The sequence below is a fragment of the Mycteria americana genome, chromosome 16 (assembly GCF_035582795.1).
Source record: "Mycteria americana isolate JAX WOST 10 ecotype Jacksonville Zoo and Gardens chromosome 16, USCA_MyAme_1.0, whole genome shotgun sequence".
Classification (NCBI taxonomy): Eukaryota; Metazoa; Chordata; class Aves; order Ciconiiformes; family Ciconiidae; genus Mycteria; species Mycteria americana.
In genome coordinates, this window is record NC_134380.1 from 14,493,446 (window position 1) to 14,513,598 (window position 20,153).

At 43.9% G+C, this 20,153-nt stretch overlaps 1 protein-coding gene across 5 annotated transcripts; it reads right to left on the reverse strand.

The window, feature by feature from the left end:
* Positions 1-287: 287 nt before the first annotated feature.
* DUS1L (dihydrouridine synthase 1 like) lies at positions 288-18,517 on the reverse strand. Of its 5 annotated transcripts, none has more exons than XM_075518945.1 (13): positions 17,776-18,483; positions 15,215-15,323; positions 14,236-14,286; positions 12,351-12,463; positions 11,505-11,587; positions 11,221-11,324; positions 10,105-10,249; positions 9,379-9,475; positions 8,923-9,011; positions 7,946-8,112; positions 7,353-7,390; positions 4,145-4,220; positions 288-1,933 (listed from the first exon to the last, which is right to left on the reverse strand). In XM_075518945.1, exons 1-13 carry the CDS (start codon positions 18,010-18,012, stop codon positions 1,917-1,919), a joined length of 1,326 nt encoding a protein of 441 aa, XP_075375060.1. In that variant the 5' UTR covers positions 18,013-18,483; the 3' UTR covers positions 288-1,916. The 5 variants fall into 5 exon arrangements, with proteins under 5 accessions (XP_075375060.1, XP_075375057.1, XP_075375062.1 ...); XM_075518942.1 differs by lacking the exon at positions 288-1,933 and adding an exon at positions 3,465-3,821 and having other exon boundaries at positions 17,776-18,403; XM_075518944.1 differs by lacking the exon at positions 288-1,933 and adding an exon at positions 3,828-3,951 and having other exon boundaries at positions 17,776-18,484.
* Positions 18,518-20,153: the final 1,636 nt, after the last annotated feature.

The window sequence follows — 20,153 nt, forward strand, 5'->3', positions numbered from 1 at the left end:
ACTATTTCCACAGGAGGTAGGAGACATGGTTTCAAGTTCCCATCTTTAAATAAGGCAGAGAAGCATTTTTAAACTTGGTTCTCCCACACTAATCACTGGGCTATTTGGCAAATACCACACCCTTTCCCTCCCCCTGGGTTTCTGTGCTAGTCCCAATTCACAAGGCAAGCTAGAGTAACACCTACCAGCTTGGTGTCTAAACTTACTTTTAATACAGGGGTAGTCAGAAATTATGAAAGCTGCTGAAAGTTTTGGTTAACAAGCTGATTAAGGTTGGAAGATGCTATTCCCAGAACATCATGGAAAATATTTTGTTCAAGTAACGAGCAAATGAAATGGGAAGACTCAATAGGAGAGTTTGAACTACTTTTATTGTCATAATCTGTAGAAAGCCACAACTAAATGTTAGGCAGCGTTTAAGTCCAGCCTCCAAATGGATATGAAGATCTTACCTCTTGTGGTCCCTTCTAGAGGACTTAGCGTGAATGAATGGGAACCGCTAGATAAAAGCTAGCTGGATGTAGACAAATGTCCAGAGAGATTAAGATGCATGTGATCATGTGATAGGGAAGGTGCCTGAAGAAACAGCATGGAAAATTTGAACACAGAATAGAGGAAAGTGAGCACAAGGGTGATTGACATAAGGGTAGGCCAAGGCCTCTGCTTCACATATGGTGCTCTGCTTAGTGACCTCTTAATCTTGCTTGTGGGTTCTCTTGTTATTAATGCTTTGACTGAGAATGTTTCTCCATGGATTGAATAAATCTACAGCTACTACTAGTTTAGGGTGTTTTTTCAGCATACTGCTCCAGTCCATGTATGAACGCATGACTGTAAACTATAACATAGTTTGTAATGCAGGTCTTAACTGCATTAATATAACTGCATTAAATACAAACTGACCTTGCCTGGAGGGCAAGCCCACGAGGGTTTGAGTGGGTGTTTGTACACGTGCGTGCATGAACACACATGCAGACACATGCGCGTGCGTGCAAAAGCAGGGAATGGTTGCTGAGAAGTCAAAAAAACCCATATTAAAAATAGTTTATAAAATAACCAGGGCATGCTGTTATCTTCTGATTCCTGAAAGTGCTGTGTTTCTGTCATTTAAAAAAAAAAGTCTTGAGGCCCTCTTTTGATTGGGGGTGGGGCAGGGAAGGGTCTTCCCTATTTTCAGAAATGCAAGGTGCTGCACTTGGAGGCACTTTCGATTTTTGGTTTATTACTGTTCAGTAATCTTTCTTTTCCAAGGCAAGGACTCTTAGACGCTGAGAAGACACTTTGCCAGTGCTTTATGCAGACCTAGTATTCTGGGTGCTGGGTTTCTTGTTCATTTCCTTTCAGACCCAGCGTAACTTCCAAAAGGGAATATGTGACAGATTCTGACAGGCAGAAGAAGAATATCTGCAATCAGGATTGTAGAAAAATAAATGTCAGCCAGATGAAGCATCAAGGAAAGAAACCATAAAGTCTCCCTCCTTGCTCCTGTCCTCCCAGCTGTGTTCAAAACAGCTATACCATATCCAGTGTTCATGCTAAATGACCTGTTTTATTTTAAATTTGTGTAAGGTAGACACCTAAGTCAGCTCCAGTCGGTGGAGGTTCTGTTGCACAGGCTGAACATAAGAACACATAGCACCAGCTAAAACAGGATGAGGTGTTTTGTTTGTGAAATGAAGCTGCCCTCTACCCAGCCAAACCCTCAAACCATCAACTGTTCAGAACTATAGACCAGAAAGTGATAATCGAGAGTATCCACTCAGAATACTTTACTATATACTGTAAGATGGTCCTCTTGCTAGACATTGTGGTGGCAGTTTGCTTGCTTTATTTGCTTACAAAACTGGCAGCTTGACCACAACATAATTTCTTGTTACAAGCCAGGACAGTGCCTGCAGTAGGCTGTTAGAGAAATGTTAGGTTACACACCAGCCTAGAGTAAATTAAAACAAACAAAAAAAAAATAAGACCAGCTATGAATAAAACCTGCCTCCATGGAAGCAAACTTCCTGGCTTAAAACAGGTGTACTTAGTCTAGCAAGCAGGGCACGCTGGTAAACATATGCCAAATCTCTTGATGGTCTGGCCATATAAAGCAGAGGTTTGACTTGCTGGAAGCAGCTCCTCCTTGGCTAGTGCAGTGGTTGGGCCCTACACCCATTAGAGCTGGACACGCTCTCAGTTGCAGGCAGGCCATTTTAGATGGGCTTGAAGGGTTGCTCAGGACCAAGGCCAGGCTCATAACTCTGTGTCGTTCCTGCCCCCCCACCCCACCTGCCGTTTCCTTCTTTCTCCTACCCATTCCCCCACACCACCACCACCACCCCCCTTTCCCACCCCCCTCTCTTTTCTCCACTTCCCTTGGAGGAACAGTAGTTTAAGACCTGCTAATTTTACAGTTAAAGCCTGTAGTGCTATACAGGGCTCGTTCAATAATGTGCCAGCTTTGCCATTGGCTAGATGCATGTTTTACAGGCTCCACAATGCATCATTGCTTTGTTCCCTGCAGGAGGCTACACGTGACAAGAAAACAAGCATAAACAGGCCTGCTGCTTTCAGTGTGCTAAGCAGCTCTGCAGCAAAACGTTCAGTCTGCAGCTGCAGGAAATGGCAGCATGCTCTGGAGCAGGGTCACTAAGCAGGCAGTGAAGTAAACTTCATTCACAAAACAGGCCACAGGGAGATAAATTTTCAAAGCTGAGCTAAGCTTTATTCATTTATTTTAGATTAAGCATGGGATGGCTTGACTTCCATTTGTTCAGTCTATTACCAGCTGCATACTATTGCTGATAGGTTTTTTTTTTTGGCTGCTGACATGCTGTACAGCATACTGACTGCTGGAAGGCTACACTGACTGAGTGCCTAGGAGAAACACAAAGTCCATGGGGAAAAAGGGTAAAAGCCAGGTAGGGGTCTTGCATGTGTAGACCTGCATCTGGTTTTGAGACACTTCTCCCAGTTATCAGGTGGGAAGGAGAAAGAATTATCATATAATTAAGTATGAGACTTCAAGAAGGGAAAGGTTCTAACTTAGCACATAATTTCAGACAACCCTCTCTGTTAAAATAGAGATTTCGTTTTCCCCCAGCCTTGGCTCATGGGAGATCATTAAGCTTTATCATACTGTATAAAACTAATAATTTTTAATACACAATGTGGTTATAGCAACATCTTATAGTTTTACATTCCCATTTTCAAAGTACGGCTAGATTCCTTTCTGCATTGAAAACATGGCCTGCTGCACCTCAGACAATGTAACACATTTTCTGTTAGTGAAGAAGTCACTGACATTGCTATTTGTAGTGTACCAGAAGGCTGCTCTAATACAAGAAATTTATTCCCCAATATTAAAAACAGGACATGAAGGGTTAGTGAACGTACAAGAGGCAGACTGTGATGGCAGCTTATATAGGTTGCCCCCACCCAAAAAAATGCAGCATTTTCAGTCTTTAAAACACAGCATGAGAAATTTAATTGCATCCTCTTTATTTCAAATGCAGGATAATTCCCTGAGTAAGCAGCTTTTTACTTAAATAAAACTTTTCCAGAACTTAAAATAAACCTGTGGAACAAGTTCACACAGCTGACGGTGAGCTGGAGACGGCATGTTCTTTGGCCCAGGGAAGCACAGGCCTGGCAGGAGCTCTTTAACTATTCATTTCCAAAGCTTCACACTGCACTGTCACCAGCCTCCTTCAGTACAGCAGTCTCCCCCACATCTACATCTCCTCTCCGACTGATCTCTGGGTTTTGAATTACTCTTTGACTACTCTGCCATGAAAGGGATTTTTCATATTTGGTCTTAAAAAGTAATCCATGACCTGAAGAAGCAGGGGGGGGGGAGGGGAAGAAAAAAAAAAACCTGAAATGAGATGACTGCACTGGTAAACAGAACAGCTCATTCCTTATAAAGAATGGGTCCTCATAGTCTGGAAACCATGCATCCCAAGGCTTTGGAAGCAGAAGAAATACCATACATAGAAGGAAGAGCAGGCTTTTAAAATTGTACTATAAAATTTTAGATAGCTATGTATGTAGATTTTAATACACACACCCACACCCCATAAACCAAAGATTAAAGTAATGAATATTACATGGGAGATGAGACATCTGCTCAATGACTTGTAAGGACAGCTGCGCTTACCTGGACAGTCTGCTGTCTCTTTGAATGCTCTTTTCTTGCAGCATCCTCGGCACATGTTAAACACACATTTATTGCCCTGGGTTGGGATGAGGGTGTAAAGAAGCTTGTATCAGTGAAAATACAATTACTATTGTTTACTATAATAAGCAACAACAATACAGCTCTGCACATTCAGACCTTTGGAAGAAAACATGAACTTGTGTATTAGGCAGTCACACCTCAGTCTAATGCAGATGACAGAGCTGATGTCATATGGGGGGGGCGAGCCCCAGCTATCAACTGTTTGTACATAGAGAACAAAAGCCAATTAAAACAAACAAACAAAAAAATTCCACATTCAGCTTCTGCAACATCAGTAATCTGTTGGGCAGCCTGAATTGCACAGCACAAGCAGGCAAGTGCCATAAGCGCTCTGGAACAAGCACTACGACGTTTGTTGCAGGCGAGCTTGCTGTAGTTCTCTGCAAAAGTAGTATGTATGTGAAACATGGTGCGTGACATGCTTGCTGCCATCTGTAGCTATGCCTAAAATAAATATTACCACAGGAATTACTTCCTTACTTACAGCTTAAAATATACTTGAGTATATATTAAAATATAATGATGTATGACATTATATTAAAATATAATGTATGTATAATGGGGGGACAGCAGCCTTGGCTAGTTGACAACTTGGCTATGCTAGACTGGGTATCTGTGGGGCTTTGGCTCACACATGCTTAGTAATGGTTTAGGAAAGTGGGGTTTTGTTGTTTGGTGTGTCTCCCTCCACCCCAATTAAAAATTCCTTCATGTTTAGGGAGCCCTTGGTTGAAAATTTTTTTTTTTGTTCTTCCCAACCCCCCGTTCCATGACATAGCTTAGAAACATATGATCTAGGAAAAAAAGAAAAAAAAAAAAAAAAACAAAACAGGCCCAGTCACAAGACTTCAAGGGCTGCCTGCAACATTACAATGATGTAAGAGCACAACAAAAATGAGACTAAGCCCAGCTTCAGACAATCATGGTTGACACACCAAGCTGTGTCACCTGGATTAGCTATGAAACAGGACGGCTTTCAAAGCAGGCCAGGTGAATGCTCAATGTTCTCCCAATAATGAACACAGCAAGAAAAACATTTTCTTTTGTAGCTGCAGCTCCAAATTGAGCCCCAGCTGGCTGCTATTTCTAAGGTGCTGTAACAGTGTTGCAGAAAAGAGCAACGCCACATGCTGTGTCCCTGTCTCCCACCCCACAGCTGTAATGCTACTTTTTCAGCTAGAACAGAAAATTACTCCTTGCATCTTACACCCTGCTTGTATGTCTGCGTGCACAGGTATGTTAGCAGCAATAAATACACTCAGCTCAGCAACATCTCCCTGTCAAGGAAACAGCTATGTTCCTCAAGGGGAAACAATCAAACAAACAAAAAAACCCAATGAATTCTTTTCAAATATCAACTATTTGAAGTTTCATGTATAAAGTTTCAAATATATATGTTATACACAACCTGGAAAAAAGGTGGCTTGTTTAACATTGCTAATGGTGAAAGTTGATGTTAATCTGCTAGCAAAAACAGAGCTGAGAATGACTAGGTACTCATTCTGATTAAGGGCATAAATCCAAACCCAACAAAAACCAGAGCTGCAGATTGCTGCCTGACGCTCAACTACAGACTATACTGCGATGATGTTTAAAGTATTTGTATTAGTACACCAATAACCACACCAGTTATGCAAATTCTCAATCCTTGCAGAAAAACACCACCCACCACTAACCCTAGGTAAGAGGGGTTTTGTTTTTAATTTCACAGTAGAATATACATGTGTAATTACTGGAAGTTTGGAGATTTGTTTCCAAGAGATCTTGGGAAGTTCATCTAACTCATTCAACTGCCTTAGCAATAAATATCCTCAGCAGCACTAAGACTTCACTTTTTCGGAAAGGAAGGCAAATGATCTCAAAGAACCTACATATGTTAGTGATTTTTGTGCAGCACCTTCACCTCAAAGATTGGTTACAGTGAATGGTTAAGAGGCTTTTGCCTAAGTATGGACTGACTTCCTCCCCCCCCCCCCCCCCCCCCATCAGCAGGACTTGGTATGCATGCATTACTGGACACTGGCATGGACCTACCTCAGGATTTAGAATCACAGAAGGGTTTGGGTGGGAAGGGACCTTTAAAGGTTGTCTAGTCTAACCCCCCTGCAGTGAGCAGGGACATCTTCACCTAGATCAGGTTGCTTAGAGCTCCATCCAACCTGACCTTGAATGCTTCCAGGGATGGGGCATCTACCACCTCTATGGGCAACCTGGGCCAGTGTGTGTCACCACCCTTGCTGTAAAAAACTTCTTCCTTATACCTAGTCTAAATCTGTCCTCTTTTAGTTTAAAATCACTACCCCTTGTCCTATCGCAACAGGCCCTGCTAAAAAATCTGTCCCCAGCTTTCTTGTAGGCCCCCTTTAAGTACTGAAAAGCCGCAACAAGGTCTCCCCAGAGCCTTCTCTTCTCCAAGCTGAACAACCCCAACTCTCTCAGCCTTTCCTCATAGCAGAGGTGTTCCATCCCTCTGATCACTTTTGTGGCCTCCTCTGGACCTGCTCCAACAGGTCCATGTCCTTCCTGTGCTGAGGGCTCCAGAGCTGGACGCAGTACTGCAGGGGGGGTCTCACCAGAGCAGAGTAGAGGGGCAGAATCCCCTCCCTTGACCTGCTGGCCATGCTGCTTTTGATGCAGCCCAGGATACAGTTAGCTTTCTGGGGCTGCGAGCGCACATTGCTGGCTCACGTCCAGCTTTTCATCCACCAGTACTGCCAAGCCCTTCTCCGCAGGGCTGCCCTCAATCCCTTCATCCCCCAGCCTTTATTGATACCGTGGATTGCCCTGACCCAGGTGTAGGAACCTGCACTTGGCCTTGTTGAACCTCATGAGGTTCACACAGGCCCACTTCTCAAGCTTGTCCAGGTCCCTCTGGATGGCATCCCATCCCTCAGGTATGTCAACCACACCACTCAGCTTGGTGTTGTCTGCAAACTTGCTAAGGGTGCACTCGATCCCACTGTCTATGTCATTGATGAAGATACTAAACAGTACTGGTCCCAGTACAGAGCCCTGAGGGACACCACTTGTCACCGATCTCTATCTGGACATTGAGCTGTTGACTGCTACATGGTCATTTAATTTCCATTTAATGGAAATGCTTTAATGGACACTGGCACTGACTTACCTTAGGGTTTCCACACTGATCACATTTTGCATATTTGGCTGGAAGAGAGAGAGAGACCCGATTTCAGCAATGGTATATTTATACGGAAGAAGTAAATTAAAAAAAAAATCAGGATCAGACAAAGCTTGGTGCTCTTCTACCCAGAGAGAGACTCTTTTTGAAATAAAAATACAGTACCTCAAAGAACAGTGCAAAGGTAAAGATACTTTGACTTTTTAAGTGCCTCTAAGCTAAATCCAAACATAGAAAATTTTAATCCTCAAGTCAAGTGTAAAAGAGGAGGACATCTGCTTGAAACGCATATGAAATTTCAATTTCAAATACTAGTGACAGCTACAATTTAGTTTGTAAAGCATGTTGATCTTAAAAAGATGCTTATAGTGGATCAGTGACCTACTTCTTTGATCCTTGTTTTCTTTACTAATGAACATAATTTGAATCACATTGCCTGGTACCAAAATTTCCCGATAATCCCCCCTCTTTTTAAAGAAGTTTCTACGACTACATAAACAAGGAAGATAAAGTATTGGCAATTTATGTCAAATGTGATATCAGAAACTTTCCATGCAGTTATGCCAATAAATGGAACTTACGTTTTAAAGATGGATCAAAGCTTTTATTTGGATTTCTTAACTTCTTTTTTTGCTTATTCTTTGACAGAAGCTCAGAATTTCCATCTTCCTCCTCTTCCAGAGCACGCTTCCCTCGCACACCTTTCTCAGTCCCACTGGCTCCGTTCTCCTTGCATCTCTCCTTTGGCCTGAAACATTGAATATCATTGTAAGTTGGCTGAAGGGAAGAAGTAGGTGTTCCCTGGCCACCATTCTGGTTTACAGAAATCCGGGCAAACTGTAAACCTTTCTATCATGGATAAATTACAAGGAAGCGTCATTGCCCTTACAAGTGGAATAGAAAAACCTAACTTTTTTGTTAACACTGGCTGTTAATAACAGACACACTGTCAGATATATTGGCTGGAAAGTCAATGAAAGTTGGCCAGTCAAATTAGTTAGGTACCTGTTAACCTGTTATTCCCAGGTTTTACTTAAGTATTTACTTAATTTACTTAAGTACTTACTTAAGTATTAATCTTGACATGCTCGTTCTCTTCTTCACCCCAGTTTTCACAATAGAAAGGGAATAAGCTATCTGAAAAGCTTGTCCATACAACACAAGCATCCTTTATAGAATACAATTTAGTTCCCATCTTTGCTACTCCGGCAGTTACCAGCAACATTCGTGTTACAAATAACAATAAAGTACTGTCAGGTAGCACATCTGTTGCACATCATGTTCTCTTTCTGAGCTGCAGTGCAATTCTTGTTTTTTACTTTCCAGAGGGAGAGAAATCTGAGGAGAATCTAAAGGAGAAGATGCATACAATGAGCACCATCCCCATGAACAAAGCAACAACCAGAAAAAAAACCCAAGCCAGAATAAAAATAATCCAAAGTCTTCACTTATTTTCAAATGAATGTAAGCTCCTAGAACAGAACTGGATGGCTCTGTACTGACAGTATGGGTGGGAAAGGCCTATGGGTACCTGTCCACGTTAGGATAAATAACTCACCCTGGCCTGATGTATGGCTGACAGATCCAGTGGAAAAAAGGCAACCCTTCTTTTGGCTTTTCTCCTTCTTTCTGCTTAGCTATTTCTTCCTGCAGCATAGAGTTACAGTCAGTTCTCCTGGAGTTCTCAGGAAATACTCTAAATAATACTTCAAACTCCAGGAAACCACAAAGTGGAATTTAAAGTAACAGTTACTGACAGTTAAATACAGGCAAAAAACCTCCTCTACTCAGACAGATGAAACGAAGCAGATCTGTAACTCCTAAATCAACTTTATCCCATGTAAAGCTGTTCAGGCTTAAGGGGCTGCTACTGTAGTAAACCACCAGTATCAAGGTTGGTAAGCCACAAAGTTCCAATGAAGTGGCTAACAGACATCAACTGCACGACATACATGGTAAGTTCCTACCAAGTGCGGACAGCGTTGTTCTGGGAGATTAGGGCCCATCTTGGTACCTGGCATCGTAGTTTCAGCTCCCTGTTGACATCTACAATGCCCTCTAGAGTCTTCACTTTTGCTAATTCTTCACGCAGCTGCTGGTAAACTTGAAGCCTGAGGCAAATCCCAAACATCGAGTCATATTTATTCATTATTGCTAGACTGAGGAGATCAACTAAAAATGTCTTTATAAAAGCTTGTAATAGATTTTTCTTGCTGCACTTGCCTTTGGTAGAAGCTTATCTTCTTTCTTGTAAGTCCAGAGAAAAACACACATACCTGCTCCTCTTTTCCAAATAAATACTTGGCACACAACCAAGGTACTTTGAGATAAGCTAACATGAATGTACAGTGCATCAGCTGCTCCTCAGCAACTGCCCATGGCCATGCTCTTAATCCACAATAAATGCAAGACAGCTTGCCTCACTATGAGCAAGGAGTTACTTAACTCACGTTTGCCATAAAGTGCATGTGTGCTTATGGGCAATTACCACACGGTAGCTGATGCGCTGTGAGCTCACGCCCGAGCTTATCTTGTGGTAACTTGTTCATTCCCCATACCCTGTTTCCCAGATACGCAGTGAAGGGTAACGGCCTCAGCCCACATTCTCTCCAGCCAGGTCCAGGAAAGAAAACCTTGCAGCATACTAATTCTGGCCAAACAAATCCTTGTCCAGAAAAGCCAGACGCTTGCTAAGCAGGATGAGCCCTGAAAACATTAAGAGTTCTCTGGAGATACTCACGTGTGATGCCAGAGCTTGAAGAGATGAGCCCTAACATAAGATAATGGACAAGGGTACTTCTGCACTATCTCCAGATACTCCTCAGCCATCTCCCACACCAATGGGTTTCGGCCTTCAAACAAAGCTGGGTTATGAAGATTACCTTCTAGGGAATGAAAAGAAATACTCAAACTTTCATTTCAGGATTGAAACGTAAACAAAATATAGGCTCTGGAGCTTGATCAGCTCTGTTGTGATTCTACCAGCCAGTCACAGACACATCAGCCATGTACTCACAAAGAGGAACACAGGGTCCATAAAACTCTAGCCTGACCTCAGGATACTATATTTCACTACACAATTCTTAATTGAGCCAAATAGCTCATATCTAATTAAAGTACATTTTCCAGAAGGTCATCCAATCTTGACATAAAGACACTAAAAAAAAATTAACGAATAGAGAAATCACTGCTTTTGTTGCCCAATGGTTAAATACCGGGACAATGGGTGTCTTACCTTATGTCTGTATCCACATTTGTCTGGCCTAAGTTTACAGATATTGCTTCTCACTATGCTTTTCTCTACTAGCTTCACAAGCCTTTTGTTAACCAATATTTTCTAAAAATAAGATTCTACAGCCTCCCAGAAAATACGTTCCATTGCTTTAACTGTGCAAGCGATTGGAAGCTTTTTCTGATGTCTATCCTAGCTCTTCCTGTAGGAAGTTATGCCAATTCTTTCTTGTCCCAACCCAACATGAACCATCTGCAGGAATATTAATCAGTGTATGCACTTACTGCATCAAGATCCATTCAAAAACCATTCCATTGATTAACAGATGTCATGAAAATATTCCAGAACAACAGGAGTGCCATATGCATTTGTCAAGTGATTAGATTTGAGCTGTCCACTCAATGGTACTACAAGTCCAACATAACAATTCTTACAAATCTTAAGTGGTTCCTGGTCCTGGTAAGAGATGGCCAGTATAAAAGGAGAGAGAATGGCCACTCAGCTTTCAATCAGATCTGTTCATCAGTCTGATGTAAGCTTTTAATAAATGTATATGGGGCTGCTAAGAGAGTAAGAAACAGTTCGTATTCTCATCTGTTATGAGTAAAAGTTCATTTTCTTTACCTGCACTCATGACACCATGCACTCCTGTCTTACGGATACATTCTTCCACATCACTGAGACACTGGATGTTTCCATTTGCAAATACAGGAATGCTTACAGCTTTTCTATACCAGCAAATAAAACAGATGCATAAAACTGAGAATTAGAATGTTTAGAATCAACCCAGAAATTCTACTCCTGTCACACGAATTTGTTTAGTCTTCAATGCCACTGCACGCTCCGCTTGAAATCTACCTTCATAGCATGTTAGCAGAAATCCACTAAGACTGGTACTGCTCACTAACCTGACAGCTTGAATGTGCTCCCAAGATGCCACGCCAGCAAGCGGTCCTTTCTGTTCTTTAGTACGGCCATGCACAGTCAGCAGCTAGAATACAAAGTTATATTTACTCTTCATGTGTATGAGCCACTGGAACAAATCCACTGACAAAAATTTCTTTTCACCCCATACACTTCATGGATGTCACTGAATTCCCACTGCTCTTTCAACAGTGCAGGGACTTTGGTATCACAGAAAGATATCAGCAGCACACCTACCATGGCACAGTCTTGGGCTTCTTTCAGCTTGCTATTCCACGGCATGACAAGACCGTATCTTGGGAGAACCTACAGATTTCCTATTGCATTGGCTCCCATTTGTGATTCACTTTGGAATTTGTGATACATTGATCTGGCTCGCTCCTCAGCAGAAGGCCTGAATACTGTCAGTCCTGGCTCTAACTACAGACTGTCTCTTCCAATTTAACTGGAGTTAAATCCTAGAAGACTGCCCATTTCTTCACTAGTGGTGGCCATCTTTGACACTGTTTTTTCCTATAGCCCTGTGGATTTCATGCATTCACACTACCTCCTGCAGCACTATGTTAGACTGAGATGCTCAGCCACAGTGAAGGATGCCCCACTGTGCAGTGATTACAAGAGAGACTCTGAAGTCATGATGTCTTCCGTATCATACTATTGACCTGCTGCCTATGACTGCAAATACATACAATCTCTCTGCATCCTGTTTTCTCTGTCTGTAAAACAACGTAGCCTGTTCATCTCTACAGTACGCCAAGAGCTGGTCATCAGATGCTTTACACAGAGACGCGTGTCCAACGCAACAGTACAGGGAGCAGCTGCCTCCTTACCTGGCAGCCAGCTTTCTCCAGCATCTGTGCATACTTCACTGTCTTGTCAATTTCTGGGAAAACGCGGATTTTGCATGTGATGGGAACAGAGAGCTTCTCATTAGCCAGTAAAACTGGGAAAGATTGAAAAGACAGGTAAGCGGGCTGCACAATGCTATGAAAAGTGCCTACTCTCCTCAAGATCCAATACTGGGTGTGGTACGGAAAAAGCCTGAAAAGTTAATGCTATGTAGTTCTCACAGCTTAAACAATCACAATGTCCTCGGCAATCCTTATTGCATAGGTTAATCAAGTAATAGTAAAACATGAAGCACAAAATCTGCATTCTAACAGGGAAGGCATAAAATAGTCAGCATTTAATAGCCCTAATGTTTCCACTGCATCAAACCTTCACTTTCAAGGACCACCCCCCTCAAATCTTAATCATTGATACAGGTTTACTATCGTCACAGGCTATTGTACTCCTCCTACTCTGCCAACAACATTAACACTCGCTTGTCTACCTTTCCTACAAGAGATCCTTTGCTTCTTTCCAAATTATCACCCAAATAATCATGACAAGTAGAGTCTTGTCCATGGCAAGCAGAGGCTTATCAACTGAGGTAGGCTGTGGACCCAGTTAAGTAGTAAATGTAGGTTAGAGAGTCAGGGTGAAATCCAGAACAACATGTTAAACTCCCATAGTCTTTACACAGTACAGGGAATCGGAAAACTACTAGAAAGAGAGCTAATGAAGACAGCCAACAGAAAAACACTGAGTAATGGCACGCCTGGAATTCTCTTCCAGAGTCTGGATGTATAATGTGGGAAGTCACCTGCTTTCTTCTAATCCAAACCCTAGAAGCTCTAATGATAGGTACTTCCTATCACCCTTTCAAAGGAGCAAGCAAGGTGTACACAGGTGCAAGCAGAAAACAGTACTCCATCATTTTAAAGGCGGCTGGGGGAGAAGGAGGAAGAGGAAGCTTTGCCAGCCTTTTATACAATAGCCTAATAAGACAACTCTCTTACTAGACAGCCTGGGTTCTCACCCAACTAGATGACCTGGGTTCTCTTCTCAACTTGAGGCTGTTCTGATTTGCATCTTTCACTCCTAAGAAAAGTGCCCTAACAACCACATTACATGCTGGGCAGGGAAGCACTGTCTATCTTTCTAGATTCTCAGCAGTGTCTTTGTGCCAAACACCATGCCAAAGACTCCCTGGACCACAGGGAATGCAAACAGAAGTAAGACTCTTTAACTTCACAGTTCAGACACTTGCTTTGAAGTGGAGTGAAGGCACATTCTCAGCTCTACACAATGACCAAAACCTTACTTTTTAAATCAGTTCCGAATGTATTTCTTAAAAAGATATGATACTGTTCACAACTGCTACCGATAGTCTGAGAACATCCTACACAAATTTGGAGAAGAGAGGCATAACTTGCTATGGTGTGGACAGAAAGAGTACACTGAGTTGATCAGAAAAGGGCAACTGTGGCTTCAAGCAGAAACAAAACTCCTGGCACCCAAGAACTTCAAAGTGAAAAAGTAAGGCACTGGGAGTTCCGCTGTTTCTAGAGTTGGAGAGCTACTAAGCCATCATTAGATTGGGACTTAATTGACTTACTTTCACCTAAAGTGTGTTTCAGGTACTGAAGTCTTTTAGCAGATCTAGCATGAGTTTGTAGTGGGATACCACCAAGTATCTTGAGGGTGTCACTGGCATACGGTAAGAAAGAAAGAAAGAAAAAAAACCCCAACAAACCCAAACACAACTTTCCCCAAAGAAACATGCTGCACCTCCTTTCCCCAAAAATCCCTAAGCCTCCTCTCAATGATGAGTTCATCCCATTCTCTCTCAAAGTGAAGCCTCTCTAAAGTGAGGCCTCTCTAAAGACTTACTCATTCTCTGAAGAAGATCCCACTCCTCTTGCAGAAATGCTCCGTAGTGACCTGTAATAAAATAGCATATGACAGACGTGTACAGAAGAGTAAGATTCTGAAGTATACAGCTTTCATAAATGTTCACGTACAAAGATCCAGACGCTCATATGCCTCACTGGCAGAAACAGAGTTGCTCTGTCCTGCCCAAACTGGAAGAGTTGGATCATTCTGTTCCCCATGCCACCCTAAACTTACAGGATAAACAGTGAATCCCCACACCCTACTTTCACTGCTACTCCCTAAGGCTAGTGTGTTGACACTGGCAGCTGAAAGTCCAACTTTCAGGGGTTTATACCGTGTGTTTAAAAATTCCCTTCAGGATAAAACCTGATCACATTGAAAGATCTATTTGCCCTGTACACCACTGATCATTTCCTATTAGTCTTTGAAAGACATTTTAGAAGAGGAATGGGCAGTTACTGAACAAATCTTTCCTCAACATCCTAACCGATCCAAAATTTTCAAACGCTGGTTCTGGTTTTCAAACATAGCTATCTCTGCAATATCCTTAAGGGATTCAGCAGTTGTTATCCTCTTATATGCCAATATGAATAAACTCTGTGCAAGTATCAAGGAAATAGGAGAAGCTAAGCACCTGCATGATATAATTTTAAATGCGGTTTTGCAAAATTAGGCTGTTTGAGCAACTGAAATCAGAAAGAAAATCGAGCTCTTGCTAAAAATACTTTTTCTGAGGATATTCTAGACACAAGAGATGTCACTCAAGAGAAGTTGGAATTAAGTATTAGTATATCTAATTTTTGCTTTAGGTGCTACAAAGCATTATCTGTTAAAGTGGGTGTAACTAAGTCTGACTTCAGCAGTACTACAGCCACCCTTGCCAAGGCTTAATTTGGTCCTCTTGATGTTTTATGCCAACGTTGACATTTGAAACATGCCATTTCTCTGTTTGTCCAGGGTTCAGATTTGCACGTACCTCTCTTTGCAATCATTTGGGGGCAACCCAAATTTAGGTCTATGGCATCGCAATAATCCTGAGCCAACAATGCTGCTTGAACAAACACTTCAGGGTCATTGGCACAGAACTGAGAAAGACAAAGAAAAGTGGAATAATCAGGCAATAGCTTTCTTTACGTACTGACAACATGCTATGACATAGTTATGAAGCAACTACTTGCTACAGAAAACAGGCATATATGCACAGTTAATAACAGCAAACACCATTTCTCAAAAAAACAACAAACAAAAACTGTGACACTTACCAGCTAAAGATCCTCAACCTTCAAATGACAAAATGAGAAAGATGAGCATTCAAGAGGCACAGAAATATTTGTAGAATATTTCACAGGTAGTACCCAAGAAAAAGAGGGAACAACTCTTAAAATTCCCTGTAGAACAAACAGCTGTAGCATTTTAATACGTAAAGGTGGTGCAGAAGAAAAGAGTTACCTGTGGTGTCTCTGGCTCTTGAGACAATTCAAACTTTGCAGATACCAATAAGCACCACTGCCTCTAAAATGAATTCACATTAGTGTGGAGTGTGAAATAGACACATCGGGCTGTTAGTCAAATGCTCAGTCTTAAATATAAATAATATTCCATTTAAAGCACAGTGCAAAAATCAATTTATTAAGAAAAATGAGGTTAATTAGAAGCTGCTTTGTTGAAGGGGACAGAGCCAGACTATTCATCTCATTTATGCTTTTAAACAGGTTTTCTAAAATTCATTATCAACAGAAAACAATGCCATCACATCTTTAAATATTATGGATTTAAACTCCAACACATACGAGCAGAAGGTGTTACTTAAACCCTACAGCACTACGTAAATTACAGCTGACACCAGTTAAAACCAGAAAAGGCATTTGCTTTCTCCGAGATGATTGAAACAATGGAAAGCCTCCAACCGAGCCGTATCAGCGAGGATTTTTACCACAGTAAACAAAGCCCACAGAGCAGACTGGGCTCAGACATACCTCTGCCTAATCTACTTCCAAGAGTCTGTGACCAAAACCCAAGCCTGCTCAGAAATATTGCAGAACTCAGGAAGGATTACTATACTGGGTCAATCCAAAAATTAATCTAGTTAGTTCTGCGCCGTATGTCCAATAGTGGCCGATGGGAAGAAGGATAATACAGCAACCTTGCCGTAGCTGGCACTCTTCAGCTAGGCTCCCCCAGAACACACAGCTTACTGAGCTGAAGATCTGTGCTCACAAGACTTGTAGCTTTCTAAGACTGTTTAAATTTCTGCCACCTGTATTTTTCTGTGGCAAAAGAAACTACCTCCCACAGAAAAAGAAGAACATACAAAGCTGTACTGAGACAGACCAAAGGTCCACCTCATCCTGCTCTGATAATGGTCAACAGCAGATGTCTAGGGAACAGCAGAAGCTGGAATGCGTCTTCAAGGACTTTGGAAGCAGAAGTGGTGTTTCCTGCATCTAATGACCCTCAGTAGAAGTTTCCTTCATTTGCTTTCTAAACTTATGTAATCTTTCAGCATCCAATACATGGTAATGAATTTTGCAGTTTATAACTATCACTACCCTTACTTAACATTCTTCTTTCTCATTCGTCAGCTTCAAGCCAGTCATACTTTCACAGACTTCTCTCATCTCTCCCTCAGTCAGGGGAGACACTTTTCTCTTCCAGGGTGAAGAGTCCTCATCCATTTAACTGCTCCACATGTGGAAATCACACCATTCCTCTGCTCATGCTGACTGTCTTTCCCCGCATTATTCTCCAGCTCCGCAGGCCCCTCTCCCTCTTTGGGATGGAGTGGAGGGAAGTACCTGAACCTCACACGGTACTCAATAAGCAGAAGCAACACAAGCTTAAAAGTGTGTCCTATCTTCCTTGCATCCTTTTTCTATAGCTAAGCACTGAGCTCATGGTTTCAGAGAACTACTTGTTGTGGTTTAACCCCAGCCAGCAACCAAGAAAATTAACTCTACCCCAGCCGAAACCAGCACAACTACTCAAAAAACCATGATCCTCCCTGAGTGGTATCAGCTCTGGAACAACCCTTGACTCTAGAAGACCAGCTACAATCTATCTCTAAAGATGAGGACTGAAACCCTGTGAGAAGTTTAGTGCTCCAGGCCCCTGTGGTTAAGACACCAAATCCTCTTTGCTCGGCAAGGGATGAACAGAAAAACACACTTATCTTCATGAGCTAAGTACTGTTAGTGGTACTTAAGTGAAAAAAAAGAGATTTCTGTCATCCTATATAACCACTTCAAAGTCTGGGTGAGATTGACTAGCTCGAACTCATGCGCATTTGGAAAACGTTCGGAGTTGTTAACACAAGCGGGTGGACGACGAGGGCAAGGCTGCTTTTGGCGATGCTGACTTGCTTTTGTAGCGTTATCCAAGAGCGCAGCGCAAGGCGAACGCCGGGGAAGCTCTTCCCGGCAGTCCCTGCCGCCACTCCCGCTGCCCTGGCAGGCGCCGCCGCTCCGGGAGCGCGGCGGGGCGGCCGAGCCGGGCGCCGGTGGCGTTTCCCGGCGGCCCGCGGGCGGTCGCGACGCTCACCTGCACGATGAGCGGGCGGTCCTCGGGACAGGCCTCGCCGTAGAGGTTCTCGCGGCGGTAGTTGGCGTCCCTGAGGAAGACCTGGGCGTGCAGCATCGGCGTGTAGCAGAGCTGGGCGCCGTGGCGGCGGCTCAGGAGCCTCCAGGCCAGCTCGCTCTGGTCCACCATGGGCGCCACCACGTAGTGGGCACTCCGCAGCGTCTCCCTCCAGAAGGCCTCCCCGCGCAGCTTCGGCATCTCCCGCCCGCGCAGCGCCGCGGCAGCTGCCGCCCCGCGCTGCCGTACCGGGGCTCGCAGCCGCCGCCTAAGGCCCGGAGGCGGTCGCGGTCGCTGGGCCCTGGCAGGGCACCGAGGCGGCCGGACGGTGCCACCGCCATCTCGCTCCGGCCGGCTCAGCAGTGCAGCCTCGCGCCGTCCCCTCCGGAAACCGCGGCGCTGCCAGCAGGGGCCGCGCGCGGAAGAGCCCGGGCAACCGCAGGGGCGGCGTGTGAAGGGAGGAGGCCGCGCTCCTCCGGTTTCCCGTCGCGGTGGCGGGCACGGGGTGGGACCCTATAGGCCCCTTCCGCGGCGCCTGCCGGTGCTCGGACCCCCGCACCGGCCTCGCTACGAGGCCGTGCGTAGCCGCGCGCCCTAGACCCGCGCGGCGCCCCCGCCTGAGGGGCGGCTGCCATGACGGCGGACACGGGCGGCCTCCCCGCCGGGGAACGGGCACGGTCCCACGGGGCGTGGGGCTCCCCCGCGGGCCGTCAGCCAGCACAGGAAGCCGCAGCCGTCGGCCTTGCCCGTCAGCCGGGACGTGCCTCGGGCAGCATGGCCCGCGCAGCAGCGGCCGGCCTTCCCCTGTCCCGGAGCCCGCCCTGCATCCCGCTGCGGCCGGCAGCGCGCCCACCCTCCCCCGCTGCATGAGGCCCGAGAAGTATTTTTGGTTCTGCACTTTAGCCGCTGTCCCCAACAGACGCCGAGGTGAAGCGGTTATTGAGCATTACAAGAACTTGGACTAAGTGAGGGAGTCTCACCGGTCCTTGGCAGAGAATTGGGGCAGAGAGGTGGAAATGATCCACCTGGGTGAACCAAAAATAACAACATACATGCCAAAACTGTTCATTCAGCAGCATTTTATAAAGCTACTGACCACCACCGGGATGGGCACAGTGGAATATTTCCTCTTCTCATCTGCCAGTACCTTCCAGAATGTCAAAAATGCTGCATCTCTACTCCAGTCAAAAACATCAACGTAATTTTAGTCATAGGGCTTTATATGTTTTTTTTCTCCAAAAGGGAAAAATTCAAACAAAATCATTGTATACAACAACAAAGCACCAGAGCCTAAGCAGGGTTCCATGTACAGTCCAGTTGTTCAGTAAGTTTGTTAGAGCCTGTCCATTGACAGCTGCCACAGTTCAAGTTCCACTGTCAAAGCCTACATTTCTTTCCCCCCTCCCCAACTTTGTAGCACTCGTGGCTGTGATGAACCCTGCTGCAAGAAATAACTAACCTTCAAGCTCTTCTGATTCTTTTCTACCATCTTCTACTACCTTCCAGAGGCCTAAACAACCAGTTCTGCTATTTTAAATACCTAGCCTCTCCAACCCTCCTTTCAGCACTCCCACTTCCTCTTATGCAGCTGCTCTGGGGTTATTTTTTTGTTTCTTTTGACCCTGATTTGCTGGCAAGGTTTCTGATCTTCAGTTATGGTAACTTAACTAATTACAAGAGAAACAAACACCTGCTTCCCTTATCACTATTCTACCTTAAGTCTTTTGGGTTTTACTTGACCTCCATCTCAGCACCAGAAAGCTTCTCTACTTCTGCTGTCTAGTATTACTGTTTACAGTCACTCGTTCTGTTAAACTGTGACCCTTCTTGCATTTTTTTTAGCTATTGTTTTTGGCACGAGAAGTATATTTCTTTCCCCTCAGGAAGGTGGTAGCATGGAGAAGGAAAATAATAGCTTTAATGCTGATGACCACATGGGCTGTGTGCCATATGTTCTTTTTCTTACTATTAAGGCTATACTGCAGATTTAAGGTATACTGCCACCATTTCAGAATAGCAATGTGACTTTGTGAGCTTAAGCAAGTTTATAGGGCCAACAGGGGACTGTGTTTTTCAGTCTCAAGCTTAAGATCAGCATGGTGTAGAGAAGCCTGTGAGAAGCTAGCTGAAAAGGAAAGTATCAGTTGACAAGACTCCCACTTCAATTTCACATGGAAGGGTAGACATGAAGGACTTCGCTTCTGCCCTTGCCTTCTCAAAGCAAGCAACTGCAGTATTTGATTTTGCACTATGATATTATTGTTCTACCGCTGTCTATCTGATGGACTACTGAGAAATAACAAGCAGTATCAGCACTAATAAGGTTTTTATTTTTGGCACAC

What these genes read in the sequence shown, in the direction of transcription:
- DUS1L (XM_075518942.1), bottom strand. Translation starts at nt 18,012, where the DNA reads ATGCCGAAGCTGCGCGGGGAGGCCTTCTGGAGGGAGACGCTGCGGAGT. An exon ending in TTCAAGCTCTGGCATCACAC is followed by an intron (nt 9,476 to 10,104) that starts GTGAGTATCTCC and finishes GATTTGCCTCAG; the next exon opens with GCTTCAAGTTTACCAGCAGC. An exon ending in CAGCCATACATCAGGCCAGG is followed by an intron (nt 8,113 to 8,922) that starts GTGAGTTATTTA and finishes TCAATGTTTCAG; the next exon opens with GCCAAAGGAGAGATGCAAGG.